The sequence below is a fragment of the Marmota monax genome, unplaced genomic scaffold (assembly GCF_021218885.2).
Source record: "Marmota monax isolate L192 unplaced genomic scaffold, Marmota_monax_Labrador192_F-V1.1 WCK01_AAM20220418_F8-fsc00103, whole genome shotgun sequence".
NCBI classification, from domain to species: Eukaryota; Metazoa; Chordata; class Mammalia; order Rodentia; family Sciuridae; genus Marmota; species Marmota monax.
In genome coordinates, this window is record NW_026694286.1 from 6,240,101 (window position 1) to 6,258,120 (window position 18,020).

Genomic DNA, 18,020 nt, shown 5'->3' on the forward strand with positions numbered 1-18,020 from the left:
CAGATTTCAAGTCCACAACTAGACCACTGTCAGCACCCCAGAAAGCCCCCATTGTTTCTTGTCCTGATCACAGTTTGCCCTTTCTTCCATTGAAACAGTGACTATCAAGACTCATACCAGGTGGCACACACCTGTAATCCCAGCACCTCGGGAGGTTGAGGCAGGAGGATCATAAGTTCAAGGCCAGCGTCAGTAACTCAGTGAGGCCCTAAGCAACTTAACAAAGACTGTCTCAAAATAAAAAAAAAATGGAAAGGGCTGGGAATGTGACTCAGTGGTTAAAGGTCCCACTCCACTGCCCCAGGTTTAATCCTTGGTACCAAAAGAAAAAAAAAAGACTCTTGCACAATTTTTATTCTCATTTTTCCTGTTTCGCATATGCTCTAGCAGCATATTGCAAGAGAAATAGAATGTATACAATAAATGCAAGCTACATATCTGATTTTAAATTTTTAATAGCCACACTAAAAAACAAAAATAAAAAAGTGAAATGTATGTAAACATATTAATTTAAATGATATATTTACCCCAATATATCCTAAATATTAACAGTTCTACAATTTTAATCAATGTAATAATTGTAAAGGAAACATTTTATGTTCTGTTTGACTCCAATATGGTAGCTGCTAGTTAAATGTAGTTAGTTAAATTTAAATTCATTAAAATAAAGTTTAAAATCCAGTTCCTTCATCATTCTAGGCACATTTCATATACTCAGTAACTGCATTTGGCTATTGACTGTTGACCTAGAGAGCATATAGACCATTTCCATCAACACAGAAAGTTCTACCAGAGGGTATTAGCATGTACTCTTTGGTGTATGGCATTTTTTAATATTTTTTGGTTCAACTTTATCTCATCCCAGTTTTTGTACATAGTTATATTTGTTATTTCTATTAGCAAATAGCATCCCACTTTATATTAAAACTAAAATTTAAAAAGATACATGGGCAAGACCAGACATCTTGGATGATCTCAGACCAATGGTCATTCATCAACATAGCAAAGAGTTAAATACCTTTAAATAACCTTTCTTGCTTGCTGTGTGTTAGGCATGGTCACTGCATGTAGCCCTGCAAAGTGCTATGAATGGAATCCCTAGGATTTGACAGTGTGACTTTGGAGAAAAATGTCCTTCAGATATTCCAGATGTATATGACCTGGTCTTTGGCTATAAGACGTTATAATGTAGTAGAATTATTTTTTAAGAGAAGAAAAAAATACTGTAATACATACAAAGACATAAACAATCTCAATTTACTTAAAAAATATGCTACACATCTGTAATTTAGGTCTCTCCATCATGAGAGTTGTTAAGAGCAATCTAATTTAGAGAATTGGCAGCCATGTGAAACCTGAGGATGGAGGGGTAAATTGAATTGTAGGATATAATAGAAGAACTACTTCATTCAAAGGCTTTGTGTTTACAAGATGAGAATTCAAACTTTTCAAAGTCTGAAGTTTCTAAATTGAAGGTTCTAGAACAACTTGAGAAGCCCAAAGGTGGTACATCACAGAGAATGGGCAGCATTTGTCCTGAGGTTCTAAAAGAAGTTCTGACAAGACAATGCAGTACATCCTTATCACAGGCCTTCTAAAGACTGGAAGGCTCTAATATATTGCCTGCCTATAAAACAAACAAACAAAAAAGTTGGGCTGGGGTTTTGGCTCAGTGGTAGAGTAGTTGCCTGGCACATGTGAGGCACTGGGTTCGATCCTCAGCAACATTATAAATAAATAAAATAAAGGTGCTGTGGAGGGAAAGTTTAAGCATACAGGAAGATAAAAGAAATCTGAAGGAGTTGACTAAATGTCCAATATGTCCATGATTCATTCTATTTTTTTTTGTAGTTATAGATGGACATCATGCTTTTATTTTATTTGTTTATTTTCATGTGGTACTGAGGATGGAACCCAGTGCCTAACACATGTGAGGCAAGTGCTCTGCCACCGAGCACAGCCCCAGCCTGATTCAGTTCTATTGCAGCATCTTTAATTCAGAAAGCTCCAGTGGCTTCACCAGGGGATTGCTTATAGCCCCACTCTAAAATAGTTGTAGGTCTAGCTCTTCCAACATGTACAAATGCCAGAATAACCCACGTGTCCAGTGCACCAGTAACTCAACTCCCTCACCACTGACATGGGCAAAAAACATAAAGGGAGCTACAGGTTTTAAGTAAAGTATGTCCTAGGAAACGAGTTCCTAAAGTAGATCTCCATGAGGAAACATGCTGACTGCATGACCCATTCCTGGGGCTTCTTGTCATCTCCTTTGGATATCAACTGTCAGTATAAGGAAAGTGTGGGAGTCTATTGCATAGCAGACAGTAACACCTGACATTTATCCATCACTTACTGTATACCAGGCTTTTTTTCCCTAACCTCTTCATGTGTATTATTTTAACCATAATTCCATGAAGTAGAAACTATTTTTTTCCCATTTCCAGAGATGGAAGTTGAAGCACAGAGCAATGAAGTAACTTGCCCAAAATTGCCTGTGAGAGAATCTTGCCCCTCAGCAGGGATTCCAACCCACCCAGCTGATCTCAGAGATCACATGTACCACATTCTCCTTTAAAAAGAACAGAAAGACATGACTTCCTCTAGGTCCGTCCTGTAGATTGTCTGGTCCAGTTTCTAACCATATTTCAGATAAATTGATAAAACCCAACTCAATATGAGGCTGTGTTGTGACATGAAATGAAAAGCTCAATCAAGGAAGGAAACTTAGAAAATCAACACAGATTTCCTTCTTCCTACATTGTTGACAACAAACAAAACATCCAACAGAAAAATCAAACTTCAGGAACGAACAAAAAATTGCAACTTTGATCCATTAGCATGTTATACCCAGAAGACGTCCTAGTCAGCACTTGGCCCAGGGATGGGGGCAAAATAGGCCAGCATCTGCAGCTCTCCTGGCTCTTACCTCAGACTCTGAACTTTTTCTCACCCATTAACTCAAATGAACTGTTGGGTTAACGTAGCATCAGAAAAAAGCAGTAACAGTTTGGTAGCAGGATCCCTCATCACTCTAGCAACACTGGAAATGCCCTTATGAGGCCACCTCTCTTCTCAGAAACCATAGGAGTTTCCTTTTCAAGAGAGCTAGTAGCTCTGATCTAAATACTGAGGTCTCATGTACACTTAAATACAAGGAAAGGTTCCTCTACTAAAAAGAGCATTAATTTAGCGAGAAAATTTTTATTGGTTGTGTTTGGTTTTGGTTTTATTTTTGGTTTTGTTTTTGTCAGTGCTAGGGATTGAACCCAGAGCCTGCACATGCCAGGCCACCACTTTAACACTAGATTATATATCCCCATTCCAAGGAAAATACTTTTTAAAAGTTTGTATTTTTTTTCAAAAAAAGAAAAGTTTACTTATTCAAAAAAATATTTAAAGAGGAACCTGCTATGTTCTAGGTCCTAATCTAGTGCAAAAAAGGAAAATACATGCCTTTACAGAGCTTTTAATACCTTCCTTTTCAAAATATTTTCAATGAAATAACTGACTGGATAGTATTTGTACAATTACAGCATTTATACAGTACTTTCTGTTTGTCAGATATCATATTTGGCAAATTATGTTTTTTATTTAATCCTTGAAACAGGTCAATTTCAGGCAGATTTTGCTATCCCTTTCTCTAAGTAAGATGGCCAATAGCAAAGTAGGAAATTTAGAATGTGTGCGGTATTTCTTTATCTTTCTGTCAGTTTTTCATTCCTGTAACAAAATGCATGAAATAAATCCACTTAAAAAGAGGAAAGGTTTATATTGGCCGAGTTTAAGAGGTTCTAGTCCATAATTGAGCATATAATGGAAGAAGGTGTGCAGTAGATCAAACTGCTGAACTGTGGTGACCAGGAAGTGGTTCAGTGGTAGAGCACTTGCCTAATACGTATGAGACACTGGGTTTGATCCCCAGTACTGCAAAAAAGAAATCAAACACAGATTGTGGCAATCCTGAAGGTAGCATATACATGGATGATCTCTGTGTCATAGGAGTATATTCCAATTCTTGGAGAAGCCTAACCATTTGCTTTGATTAATGGATGTTTTCTTTTTCTTTTTCCTTGGCAGATGATCATTCCCGGGTGAGGCTACAGACAATAGAAGGAGACACCAACTCAGACTATATCAATGGAAATTATATCGATGTATGTATTTTTAAACTCTCAGTGAACTCAGCCATCCTAACACATACCAGATTGTGTGTCTGCTATGAGATGGGCAGACACACCTCAGACAGAAACTAAAAACAAATGTATTAATGTTGCCCCATGCCCCATAGAACTTCACAGTTACTACACAGTCACTCCTTTTCTCAAGTCAGCCTGTTCCTTGGTGAATTTCTCTGATGTTCTGTATTTCTCTGATGACTGTCCCATGCTTATGTGGACTAAGATATTTTTCCCCTCTTATTTATTTATTTTTTCAACTTGTAATTATTCGACACTTTTAAAAAAATCTGTTTGCATATTAATGGAACAAATCTCTCTAATTCCTAATGCAGTGATTTGCAATCTCTTGTCATCAGTGCACTTTTAAGTTGCCTTCAAAGTAGTCTGCAGCTGTTCACCAGGACTTCCAACGAAAGCAAGACGTGTCATTAAATATGTAGGCTGTTTAATTATTGAAGATAGCTTCTTTGTTCATTCTGCATCATGTTAACTTAATGTTTTACATTAGGATAAAGTCTTTAGGAGACAGCCTGTTTTCAGTTGAAATGAATGAAATCAAAAGTAGCCTGAAAAAAATCAAGTGAAGGTTGGAATTCCCTCCAAGGCCCAAGTCCACATTAAACATATTTCAGCTTCTTTGTAGTTCCCAAGATATACTCCATGCCTGGCCATCACCTTATTTTTTAGGCTAGCAACATTTCCAGAGGCAAGTTTTATCCATCTTATGCAGGCTACACATCTTCAATCCCCAAATCCAAAACACTCCAAAATTTGCTCTCTTTGAGCACTGATACAAGTCCAGAGTGGAAAGTTTCACATCTGACCTTGTGTGACAGGTAATAGCCAAAAACAGGCACACAGCACACAGTTTATTCAGTATCTCCAAGGGGGGAAAAAATCTCTTCTGGCTCCTTCAGTTTTGATGCACAAACTTCACTTCTTGAAAACCAAAAGGTGTTTAAAATATTGAGTAAATACCTTCAGGCTATATGTATAACATATATAAGAAAAAATGCATTTCATGTTTAGATTTGGGTCCCCTCCCCATATATCTCATTATGTATATGCAAATATGCCATCTGAAGTCTCAACATTCCAGGTAAGGGGTGTTTAACCTTTATATTGTTTCTTGTTTTTCTGGGGTTGAATAGGACTTGGGTGCTATGAAAAGTAACTAGCACCATAATCTCTAGTAGTTACCTAAAAATAATTTATGAATGTTATTTTTAGTGCTAATTAGAAAACTTTTGCTATTTAGTTATAGCTTGACAGTTTTATAGATTTGTGGGTGGAGCTTCAGGATTATTATTGAAAGAATAATTCATATCTCATTCATCAAACAACCTTATACCATTTTGATAGTGGCCAAAATAATACCCACTCCCAGTTTGACTTTTTTTAAATCAGGATTTCTTCCTAAGGTACATTGTATTTATTTCACTATTCATGGTAGTAAAAAGAGATGACCAAATCATGTCAACCCTTATAGCCTCACAAGGTAGAAGCTGAAATATGAAATGTCTTCTCCAATTCCCCTCACCCGGAGGTCAACTATAAAATACCTTCCCCTAGGGGCTTCCATTGAACACTGTTCATCTTCTAGTCCCAGCTCCAATGGTCTCTGCTGGGTCCTTGAGCATAGAGCACAGTTTCTTAGTCACCTGGAATATGCCTGAAATATATTAAACACTTAAATGTTTGATGAATCAGTGACTAAAGGAGTCTGTAGGATCCGAGTAGGCATCTAGAAGAGGTCACTTGAACTAAGTTTGAAATAGTGGATGGGTAGACATACAGAGGAGAGAAGACCTTATAGCTCAAGGAAATAATATGAGCACAACTTTAAAATACCTGATAGACAAGTGTTAATTTTGACAGAGAGGAGAGTAATTACTCAATGACCACTTTATTCACTTGATCAGTCAAATCTTACTGAGCACCAGTGTTGGAGTTATACCTGTGAACAATTCAGATTAAAAACAAAGCCAGCTGAATGAGGTGACACATATCTATAATCCCAGTTATTCAAGAGGCTGAGTCTGGAGGATCACAAGTTCAAGGCCAGCCTCATCAACCTAACAAGGCCCTGTCTCAAGATAAAGAATAAAAAGGTACTGGGGATGTAGCTAAGTGGTAGAATGCTACTGGATTCAATCCTCAGTACCAAAAAAGCAAAACAACAACAACAAAAATAAACTGTTGGACATGGCGATGCTTAGGCTGTAATCCCAGTGGTTCAGGAGGCTGATTGCAAGTTCAAAGCCAGCCTCAGCAACTTAGCAAGGACCTAAGCAACTTAGTGAGACCCTGTATCTACACAGAAAAATAAAATAAAAAGGGCTTGGAATGTGGATTAGTGGTAAAGCACCACAGGTTCAATCCCTAGTACCAAAATAATAATAATAATAATAATAATAACCACCACCACCAAAATAATAATAACCAAAATAATAATAATAACCAAATAATAATAATAATAACAATAATAAATAATAATAATAACCTTCTGATCTAATGAGGCTGAAGTAATGACAATAAGTAAAACGAGTTAATTTTGTATGGTATATTAGAAGGTAGTGTGTACTATGGGAAAGTAAAGCCATTAGGAGACGTAGGAGTGTTAGGCTTGGAGGTGAACTGCAGTTTTTAATAGAGTGACTGCAGTCAGTGTGAAGGTGACATTGGAGCAAAGAAGATGAGGGATGGATCCATGTAGATATCTGGGAAAATCAACCTGAGCAAAGGTTTTGTTATAGAGCTTACCTAACAAATCTAAAGAAAAACAAGCAGCAGGTGTTGGTGGAATGGTATTGGGCGCAACTGGGGAATAAGGAGGAAATGAAGCGAGAGGCCATGGAGCCAAGTAATAGAAATGATGGCAAGACCTTTGGCTTTCAGTGTGCAAGATGGGAGTGATTTGATGGATCTGAGCAGAGGTCTGACTGCAGAGAGGAGAACAAACTGTAGGTGGGTAGGAGCTGGAGCAAGGAGACCTGCTAGATGACTGTGGAAGTAATCCAAAGGGAGTGGACAGGGAGAAATGGGATCCTGGATCTATATTGAGGGCTGAGCCCATGGGATTTGCTGGCAGATTGGCCAAGGGTGTGGGAGGTAGATAGGGGTCAGGGATTCCTTTAAGAGATGGGATTGCTGTTTTCCCAGAAGTCTGTGGGTGGAGCAGGTTTGGGTAAGAAGAAATGAGTTCAATTTTACACATGTAAAAAAGTAATGCCTATATATTAGGCATCCAGTGGAGTGATAATCAGGAAATTGACCCACATCCAGATTTCAAGGGAAAGGTTGGGGTTAGAAATAAGAGTATAGGATTTGGGACTGGGGTTGTAGCTTAGTGGTTGAACTCTTGCCTCACATGCATGAGGCACTGTGTCCGATCCTTAGCACTACAGAAAATAAATAAATAAAACAAAGATATGTTTTTAAAAAGACTAGAGGAATTCCTCAGGATGTGGATGGTATTGAAGGCTATGGGCCTGGATCAGATGACCAGGAGAGTGAGGGTAGACAAAGGAAAACCCAAGAACTAGACATTCCAACATCAAGGGGAAAGGAAGAACCTACCAGCAAAAGAGAAGGCAAGTGGCCAGGGAGGGAGAAAGGGAGGAGAACCAGCAGAGTCCTGTTGTGGAAGCAAGTGGAAGAAGTATTTTAAGGGGATCCTTAGTATTCATGCAACTGATGGGTCAAGTAGATGAGGACTGGGAAATGACTATGCAGTTTAGCAACATAGTTTGTTCCTATATGGTGCATGACCACAGTTTATCAGATGTGTCTTTCTTATCTGCTGACACCTTGCTAGTCATTGGACATAGAGAATGAATAAGTCAGACAGAGTACTTGCATTATGAAACTTTGTCAGGTACTGGGAAATGAGTGTCTATTTTATATAGGTCATGATTCTATAATTTGAAATCTACAACCAGTCAGATGTATAAAAAGAACTTGTTTGCTTTTGTTTTTCATTTTTTACTTGTTTTTAAGAACAAAACTAATTTTACAGATACACCTTTAAGATATCTTAGATTTGTATATTCTTATATACAGATTTGTATATTCTTTCCAAGTTTCTTTTTTTGTGTGTTCCAGCTAACTTAGGCACAATATTTTGGGTCATTTCAGAGGACTGAAATGGACAGCATTAGGTCCATGAAGATATGTTACTGGATATAATTTCTCTGACTTGGCTTTGTCTTTCCCAGATACTTATCCTACAATTTCTTTGCCACCTGCTTTTTTTCTCCCAATTTTCATCTTACTTGTTTCTTATATGGTCCTGATAAAAGGAAGGGGTCTTACAGAATTTTTGTTTCTTGAAATTCCTGACCCTTGGGTACAACATCATATCATGGTGTTTAATAGTGTTTTAAGAATGGTTTTGAGTATTACTATTGATGGAACTATCTACTCCACCAAAACAGAATATGTGTAAGCCCTTGGCACTTTGCCAATAACATCCCAAACATAAATGAAATTCTATTGCACACTCCCACTCTGTTTGCATCTTAATAAGAGTGATGGTCACTTTTTTTTCAGGAGATCCATAAGTTGTTAGTGTTTATTGCTCATCTATCATCTCATAGCCAATATACAATTAAGTTACTCACGCCTCCTGTGCAACCATCAAAACAGTTATATTTGATGCACCTTCACTTATTAAGAGAAACTCAGTGGTCGTAGGCCTGGCCAATTTAACTTTCAAGTGAAGCAGCTATTGTGTTTGTATGTGCAAATCATTTCCACAAATTTAGCATATGAATTCTGTGCTACTTATTGATTTTATCAAATATTCTTTATTTTTAGGGCTATCATCGACCCAATCATTATATTGCTACCCAAGGTAAGTTTATTTCAGCTTGACATCTTTCTTTGGTTGCTTATTTACCATTCTCTAACATTTCATACCTACTCCACCCTCCCTCAAGAAGATATGGCACATGCAATTTATTGCAGTTCTAGTCATCGAAATGTACAGTCTTATTTTCTCATCAGAAGTTCTGGCAATGTAACCATTTAGTTAGAACTTCATGTTGAGATCATTAAAGAAATGTGTTCATCAATTCATTATTGAGTTCAATCTGTCTACCTTAGGAATTAGTGTGACATTTACAAAAATAGATCTATAGATATCCATTTAACAAATATGTACTGACTGCTGTCTGTGCAAAGAATAGTACTTGTTGCTGCTGGAGAGCCAAGCTCAATCTGCCTAGCAGCCCCTTCTCCAAATGTTTGTGTTTATGAGGGAATATTTGGGTGCCCTGTGTATACTGGAGTATGTGAAATTCCAGGTAATAACTGTGAAAGGCACAGATAAGATGCTAGGGAAGTTTGAGCAGAAAGAATTGCTTTCAGGAGAGATAATCCAAAAGCAGCAGAGGTGCAGTTTGGAGAGGGAGGACTTGCAAATGAAGAGATATTACACAAAGATCTGGAAGCAGCAAATTCATATTCCCAGGTTAAAAGCAATTGGTGAGTTCCTTTTGTTAAAGGAAACCAAAATAAAGTTAGAGGAAAGGTCAAAGAAGCTTATGGCAATAATATCTTCTCTACTAGGTCAGATCATATTGAAGAGTGAGGGTCCCAAGAGTGCTGAGGTTTTAGAGAAGAAGGCATCATATTGGATGAGTTACTAAGTTAATATAAGATAAACTAAAGAATTGCTGAGAAGCAGAGAAGACCTAGTTAAGGCTGACTAGCATTATTATAATTTCTGCATCATTCCCAGTAATAGAATCCAGAATCTGGAGCAGGGAGAGCAAAAGGATGTTGCCTGCCAAAGAGTAGAAATTAGCAGGAGTTGATACACAACAGAAAGCCAGGAGAAAGGGAATCAAGGATGTGAAGAAAATCCTGGTTGGAAAGTGAAGGTTTGGAGGCAGGGAGATCAGAAGGATCTAGTGGACCCTAAGGGGAGGGAATAGTTAAAGGATGGAGGCCAATTTTGGTAGATGAGTCACAGAGTAAGAGAAGAACCAGAGAGCAGAATTTCAAGCATTAGGGCAGCAGTAGAGCTTATTAGAATTTTCTGCTGTGGTGGGAGTGTTTTATAGCTGCACTGTCCAGTATGATAACTGCTAGTAACATGCGGCTACCGAGTACACTTGTCCCTCTGTACTTGTGGGTTCTGTGTGCACAGATCCAACCAAAGTGGATCAGAAATATTCAGGAAAAAATGTTGTCTGTACTGTATATATTTTTTTTTCTTTTCATTGTTCCCTAAACTATTTACATAGCATTTACATTGTGTTAGGAACTGTAAGTAATCTGGAGGTTATTTAAAGTATACAGGCAGATGTATTGCCGCAGTCGGGCTGGGCACACAATCACGAGCCACCACACAGCTTGTAGATTCAAACAGCAACTCTTTATTCCCGAACTCACACCAGCCGTCTACAATCACGTTCTGGGGAAATCCACGTTCTCTGCCCAAATCCACCTTCTCTCCCAAATTCACCTCCACTGGGCTTCTATCTCCAAAATATACTGTCTGAATCCCGTGAGAACTCAAGGGGAACTCAGGCAGCAGGATACGCCCTATTCCCAGCAGGAATAATCTTAAACCTTAAACCTGGAACCTAAACTGGGAACGCCCTAAACAAGATTATCTTAAAACCGGGAACACCCTAATCTGCCTTGGTCCTTGAGCAAGGTCACTTACATTCAATGTCACTGCAACATGTCAGCAACATGGGGTACGGTGGCAAGGAAATTGTCATACCTACTTGGCTAATGGCTCCCAGCAATGTATGTAGGTTATATGAAAATACTATGTCATTTTATATAAAATACATGAGTTTCCTGAGACTTTGGCTTCCACAGGGGGTCCCCAGCACCAATTACCCAGGAATAATGAGGAAACAACTATGCTAAAAGTAGCTACTGTGAATGAGGAACTGAATTTTAAATGTTTTTATCCGTATGAATAGCTGTATTTTTCTGTTTCCCTGTAGTGTTGCCCAGCAAATCTTAGCATGGAAAAACTGGGTAGCACCAGAAGGTCCACAGTCTCCCATGATCACTGGGGACTGTGCACCCTGGCTGAGATGATCTGCTTAGACTCCAAATGTCTTTCTTCCTTTGTGCCATGAAATCAGTAATGGCTCCTGCCAAAGGGGCTTTGCTGACCAAGTGCAAGCTCTCCTGTAGGCTGCCCAGTGTGCCCCAGCACATGGCAGGCCCCACATAGGAGTTGCCATGATCTTAGAAAGCACACACCTGGCTCAGGCTCAAGTGCTTGAATCTGGGATTAAACAAGGACCTCTGAGTTCAATCCTAGGTGCTTTCTGGACCTGAACTAAATTAATGAGTGCCTTTAGAGGAACCCATTGTTAGTTCTTTGAAATTCATTTTCATGGCTTTCAAAGTGTTCTAAGGTAGGCATCATAACATTTGATGTAATAAATTTGATGATAATTTTGAATTAGTGTTTTTATAAATACATATGAAAATTCAATTGTAAAGTACACAAAAAACTCCTGAGCTGGTTATCTTGGTTAGAAATTCATGTCTTTATAAGTAGTATGAAAATAAAAGTTAAACCTCATTTGAATTTTCAAAACCGAGGACTTGTAGATTAATGTGACTCAACAGTCAGCTAGAGTTTGAAACCCCCAAATCTATGTATGGCCCCTCATTTGGCTTCCCTTAGTTGATTCTCTCCCTAAGGGAGATTATTCTTTGAAGAAAAGTACCATTAGAGAAGTCACTTTCTGCAGGATTAATTTGATTGAGACTTAATTGCTCGGTAGCCCTCTTCAGTGGTATCAACCTGTCAGGTGTTAATGAGCAAATACATTTTAGGCAACTATGGAACAGCAAATGCAATCCATTTGTAGGGCTACTTATCTGCCCATAATGGAGAAGCTCATGCCTAATGCCCTGTTTACCAGACCATGGTGGCCTCCCTTTAGTGCAGACTGGACTACAGATCAGAATTCTCAAACATCATTCTTATTGGTTCAGGGAGAGGTAAAAAATGAATATTTTTATTCTAACATTCATTCAAGGCTATATGCTGCATATATTCAGACCACCATGCTCAGATTAGAAAGCTAGACTCTCTTTTCTAACATATGCCACAAGCATAATGCAATTAATGGCCTTAGATGGCCAGTCAAAATGATAGCCAATAACCTACAGTGATTGGTGTGGAGAGGTAAAATTTGTTCATGGATCACCTTCATTAAAAAAAAAAAAAAAAAAAAAAAAGCACAACCATTTCATTCTAAGAAGTCAACTAAATAGATGATAAGGATTAATAGGAAATGCCATTTTTTATTTTATATGTTCTTTTTAGATATACATGATAATAGAGTGTATTTTGACATATATACATGGAGTACATCTGATTCCAATTAGGATCGAAACCTTGTGGTTGTACGTGATGTTGAGATCACTGTGGTGTATTCATATATGTACATAGGAAAGTTATGCTAGAATCATTCCACTGTCATTCCTGTCCCCTTCCCTTCCCTCCATTTCCCTTTGTCTAATCCACTGAACTTCTATTCTCCCTGCCCCTTGAGTGTTAGCATCCACATAAGGAAGATGACATTTTAAACACTGTCCTCGCTCTTTTATCCCTCTGTTTTGTTCTGAGATAATTCTTTAAAATCTATTCACAGCCAGAACCTGTGAAACTACATGAATGGTCCAATTTATTCACAACCAGTTTTATTCCCAAGAGATAGTAATACACAGATTTCCCTTTCATACAGAGGCCACATTATAAATTTATGTATTGAGTCTCTTCTGCCCAGCTCCCTCAAATTCATTGACTTTTCTACCAGTACCTGATTTGGACCTTTGATGATAATGGTAATGTTTCTGCAAATTAAAGAAATCCTATTCAAGCCAGATATGTTGCTTTTTCAGTATTTTCTTCCTATCTCTCTTCTGTTTAGTTATTTTCATATGACAGCTAATATATTGACGGTCTAATATGAACTTCATAATGTATGATTGACTGGACATTAATACAATTGTAACATTCAAGATTTAGGATTAGCAAAACAAATCTATCAAAGGAGAGGAAGTGGTATCTATTACCATATGCTTAGAACCAGGACAGAGCTAGAATTTCAAAACCAGGGCTCACAGTGAGGGCCAGAAGAGCATGCAGGTGGGTATTCTAGCCCAGAACTGATCATAGTTCACAATCAAAATACAACCCACAGAGACAGTGTGGGATGCAAGCTGGATGAAGAACATTAAGAAGCACTTCTCCACACTGATTGCAGAGAGCACCTACTGGCCTCATGGTGGGCAGACAAGTGGGCCTGTAAAAAGTGTTCTTTTTAGTATTTCATTTATTAAACTAACTTCAATAGAGTTTTGCTTTAGATAAATCAGAAAGGCAGTTGTGAAAGAAGATGTTGCAGGTCTCTGGCACATGTATCTGTGTGGGTTACACATGTGGAGTCCTTCTTCACTTCTATTTACGTGTTTTCCTGGCATCAGTAATTTTTATTTATTTTACTTTTTAATTTTTTAAATGTTATCATTTTTAGTTGACACAAAATAATTGTAAACATTTGTGGGAGGTACAGTATGACCCTTTAATACATGCAAACAGTGTGTAATGATCAGTTCAGGGTAAAATGGCACATGTGTCACCTCAGACATGTATCATTTCTTTATGTTGGGAACATTTAAAATCCTTCCACTAGCTATTTTGAAATACTCAATTGTTGTCAACCATAGTTATACTACTGTGATATGGGACATTAGAAGTTATTCCTCTGGGACTGGGGTCACAGCTCAGTATTAGAGTGCTTTATGCCTGAGACCCTGGGTTCCACCCCAGCACCATCACCACACATACACAAAAAAAGTTATTCTTCTAATTCAACCACACCCTATACTTCTTGCCCATCAACAAGGCTTTTCTAGAGCCATTTATGCACTAAAAATCCCCTTAAAAAGAGGATCATGCCTAACACTCCCAGTCCTATCTACTACAAGCTGACCCCTCAAAATCACATGCTTAGTTTCTAATAAAATGGATCTAGGATCATCCGCTTCCAAGTTTCACTACCACATTAAAATAGAAAATTTTCTTTCATATAGCCCTATTATAAAATGTGTTTTAGCCACTAAGCCACTTCTACCCCCTTTTATTAGAGCTTTATGGTTATACATAGTAATTATATTCATCCCAACAAACGCATACAGGCATAGAAATCAATATCAGTTCATGATCCCTCCTTTTTCCCATCTCCCCCCTTCCCCTTCTTCTTCTACACTACTAGATTTCCTTTCACTGGTCTATTAATTTTATTTGATTGGATCCTTATGTAATCTTATCCTCCACTCCACCTTTCCTTTATTTTACTCTAGCTTCTGCATATGAGAAAAAACATTTGACCTTTGTGTTTCTGAGTTCGGCTAGTTTCACTTAGCTGGATATTCTATATTTCCTTCTATTTACTGGAAAATGCCATAATTTCATTCTTTTAATGGCTGAGTAGAATTCCATTGTGTGTAGTATATGTGTGTGTGTGTATACACACACGTACTACAATTTCTTAACCCATTCATCTATTGACAAGCATCTGGGTTGATTCCATAATTTACCTAATGAAATGTACTGTTATAAATATTGATATGGCCATGTCACTGTAGTATGCCAATTTTAGGTCTTTTAGAAAAAAACCCAGGAGTGGATAGCTGGGTCATATGGTGGTTCCATCCTTGTTTTTTTGAGAAATCTCCAAACCGCTTTCCAGAGTGGTTGTACTAGTCTATCATCCCACCAACAATCTATAAGTGTTCCTTTCTCCCCATAATCTTGCCAGCATTTATTGTTGTTTGTATTCTTGATCATTGCCATTCTGACTGGAGTGAGATGAAATCTTAGTGTAGTTTTAATTTACATGTCCCTAATTGCTAGAGTTGTTGAACATTTTCTTCTTATATATATTGGCCTTTTGTGTTTCTTCTATTGAGAAGTTTCTCTTTAGTTCTTTTACCCATTTATTGATTGGGTTATTTGGATTTTTGGTGTTACGTTTTTTAGCTCTTTGTACATTATGGATATTAATCCCTTACTGAATGAATTGCTGCCTAAGATTTTCTCCCATTCTATAGGCTTTCTCTTTGCCCTCTTAATCATTTCCTTAGCTCTGAAGATGCTTTTTAGTTCGACAGCATCCCACTTATTGATTGTTGGTTTTTTCTTGTGCTTTGGGGTCTTGTTAAGGAAATCTGTGCCAGCACCTATATGATAGAGTACTGACCCTATGTTTTTTTCTACTAGTTATGAGGTTTCTGCTCTAATACATTAGTCTTTGATCCATTTTGATTTGAGTTTTGTTCAGGGTGAAAGATAGGGTTCCAGTTTCACTTTTCTACAAGTAGCTCTCCACTTTTCCCAGCACCAATGTTTAAAAGGTTGTCTTTTCTCCAAGATATAACTTTGGCACCCTTGTCCAACATCAGACAGTTTCAGGTTTGTCGGCCTGACACTTTTAAAATATTTATTTATTTTTTTAAATATTTATCTTATTTATTTTTTAGTTTTCAGTGGACACAACATCTTTGTTTGTATGTGGTGCTGAGGATAGAACCTGGGCCGCACGCACGCCAGGTGAGCGCGCTACCGCTTGAGCCACATCCCCAGCCCTAAAATATTTTTATATGAAGACTGAGTCTTGCTAAGTTGCTTAGGGCCTCACTATGTTGCTGAGGCTGGCTTTGAACTTGTGATCTTCTTGCCTCAGTCTTTCCAGCTGCTGGGATTACAAGTGTGTACCACCACACCCAGTGTAAAATGCCTCTTTTAATTAAAATAATTTTAGAAGTCCTAACAGAAACTACAGACTGTTAATATCCCTACCTTTGACTCTTCCTGAGTACAGGTATGATACCCACTATATTATTTCTTTTTTTTTTTTTTTTGTAAATTGTGCTAATTTGACAGGATTAGTCAGTTGGGATTCCTATCTTAACCTGGCTCTTGCTATGTGGAGTCTCTTGTCTCTTTCAGGAGTTTGTTCTGTGCAGGACCCTTGGGCAACCCTGGAAACAGGTGTGAGAACAGGGAGATCCCTATACCCAATGCTTTCTATAAGACTGCCTCATGCTTTCTATAGGACTGCCCAGCCTTGAGTGCTCTCATGGTTCCTCACCTTAGGAGACAAAGAACTTCTTTGAGTAGCTGGTATGATGTAAGATTTTCTCCTCACAAAGAAAATTTCATATATACACTTATTCACAACATTTTAATTTGAGGTGGTTCATGGATACCACCCCCACAACCTATTCATGAATTATCTCCATGAAATTCAGGTTACAAACTTCACTTAAATCAAAAACTTAAAGCCATTTTGGAGCAGGACAAGAAACCCAAACTTAATTAACTTAAAAAAAAAAAAAGATACTTGTCAGGTGCTAAAAAAAAGTCATAGATTTCTTACAACTGTACAGCTCTTCTTAGAAATACATTTCTAAGAACTTCAAAATTTTTATTAAATTTATAAAGTTGTAACTAAAATGTTTAATAATCTGATTCCTTATTGAAAGACCATGGAATAGAGTTGTTTGTAATCTTCAGTATTTTGAACCATTGTCAGTAAAGGTCTGTGTGTACATTGTGTACATATTTGTCTCAGGATTTTTTTGGGGGGAGGCCTATATGTTATTCTTTTACATTTGTTCCCCAAAAGTTTAGCATTTATATTAAAAATGCAATTTTAGCATTTATGTTAGGAATTATTCCCTCTTGATGACAGGAAACAGAACCCATGGCCTACTTTTATTTCTTAAAAGCAAAATGTACTAGAAGTACCACAGTCAGAAGGCCTGGGCCCAGATTCTTTTGCTGCTTCAGAGAAGTTACTAAACTTCTTAAATTTATTTAATGTTGAGTCCTAGTGTTTGGTTAAACTAACAATGACCAGGATAGTGCTTCCTGTGTGCCAGACAACATTCTACACATTTATATATAAAGTAACTAATTTCATCTTTACCCTGAATATTGAGGATAGGAAATATTGTTGTCCCCAACTTATAGATGAGTAAACTAAAGTAGAAAGATTTGAATTTGCTTAGTCACAGACAGAGGAAGTAGAAGACCCATGTTCATATGCAGACTATTGAATGCTAGCATCAACATTAATATTTACCTCACTATACTGCCTCCTAGAGGCCACTGTGGAAATTAAATGTATTCACATATATAAATACATAGAGGTACCTGATGCAGAATAAATGCCATGAAGATGTAAGCTCTTGTTAATGAGAGACAGTATAACTTCATGATTAGGAACAAGGCTTCTGAAGCTATGGTGCCAAGATTCAGACCCTGACTCCTCCTTTATAACCTGTATGATATTAACAATTACTTAATATCACGATGCTCATTGTAAATGAAGATGATAATAGTTGGTCTTGCAGAGTTGTCATACAGATGAAGTGAATTAATATTTCTAAAGCACTTAGAGCAGTGTCAAATACCTATTAGTTGCTACAAAAAATTTGATAAAATAACATTCTCCTTCACTGACCTTAAAAATGCACTAAAACCACAAAGAGTAGGTCTTATTAATTAGGTATGTTCACACTTCCAAGTGTAGTAGTCTTGTGTAAAATTCCTAACTAGCTAGTGACATGATATTGATTTCTCCCAAGTGAATAACCCTGGGCTGTACATTTTTAGAAGACTTAGAACAGTTTCTAGATACTGTGGCCTGTGGAGAATTGACCATCCATACAGGTCCTGTGTCATGTGCCATTGGCCTTCTCACCACCTGTCTTTTATGCTCAGAGACTCTGATGCTCAATGTCATTTTTCAGGATGCTAAGTCAGATGTCAGACACCAC

The 18,020-nt window shown here is 37.6% G+C and overlaps 1 protein-coding gene across 7 annotated transcripts in view; it reads left to right on the top strand.

The window, feature by feature from the left end:
* Ptprm (protein tyrosine phosphatase receptor type M) overlaps nt 1–18,020 on the top strand; it is an 821,378-nt gene that overhangs the window by 723,677 nt on the left and 79,681 nt on the right. For all 7 annotated transcript variants that reach the window (XM_058586457.1, XM_058586454.1, XM_058586456.1 and 4 more), the window contains 2 exons: nt 4,081–4,157; nt 9,000–9,036. In XM_058586457.1, the coding sequence (XP_058442440.1) occupies nt 4,081–4,157; nt 9,000–9,036 (114 nt within the window). The remainder of the gene's footprint in view (nt 1–4,080; nt 4,158–8,999; nt 9,037–18,020) is intronic.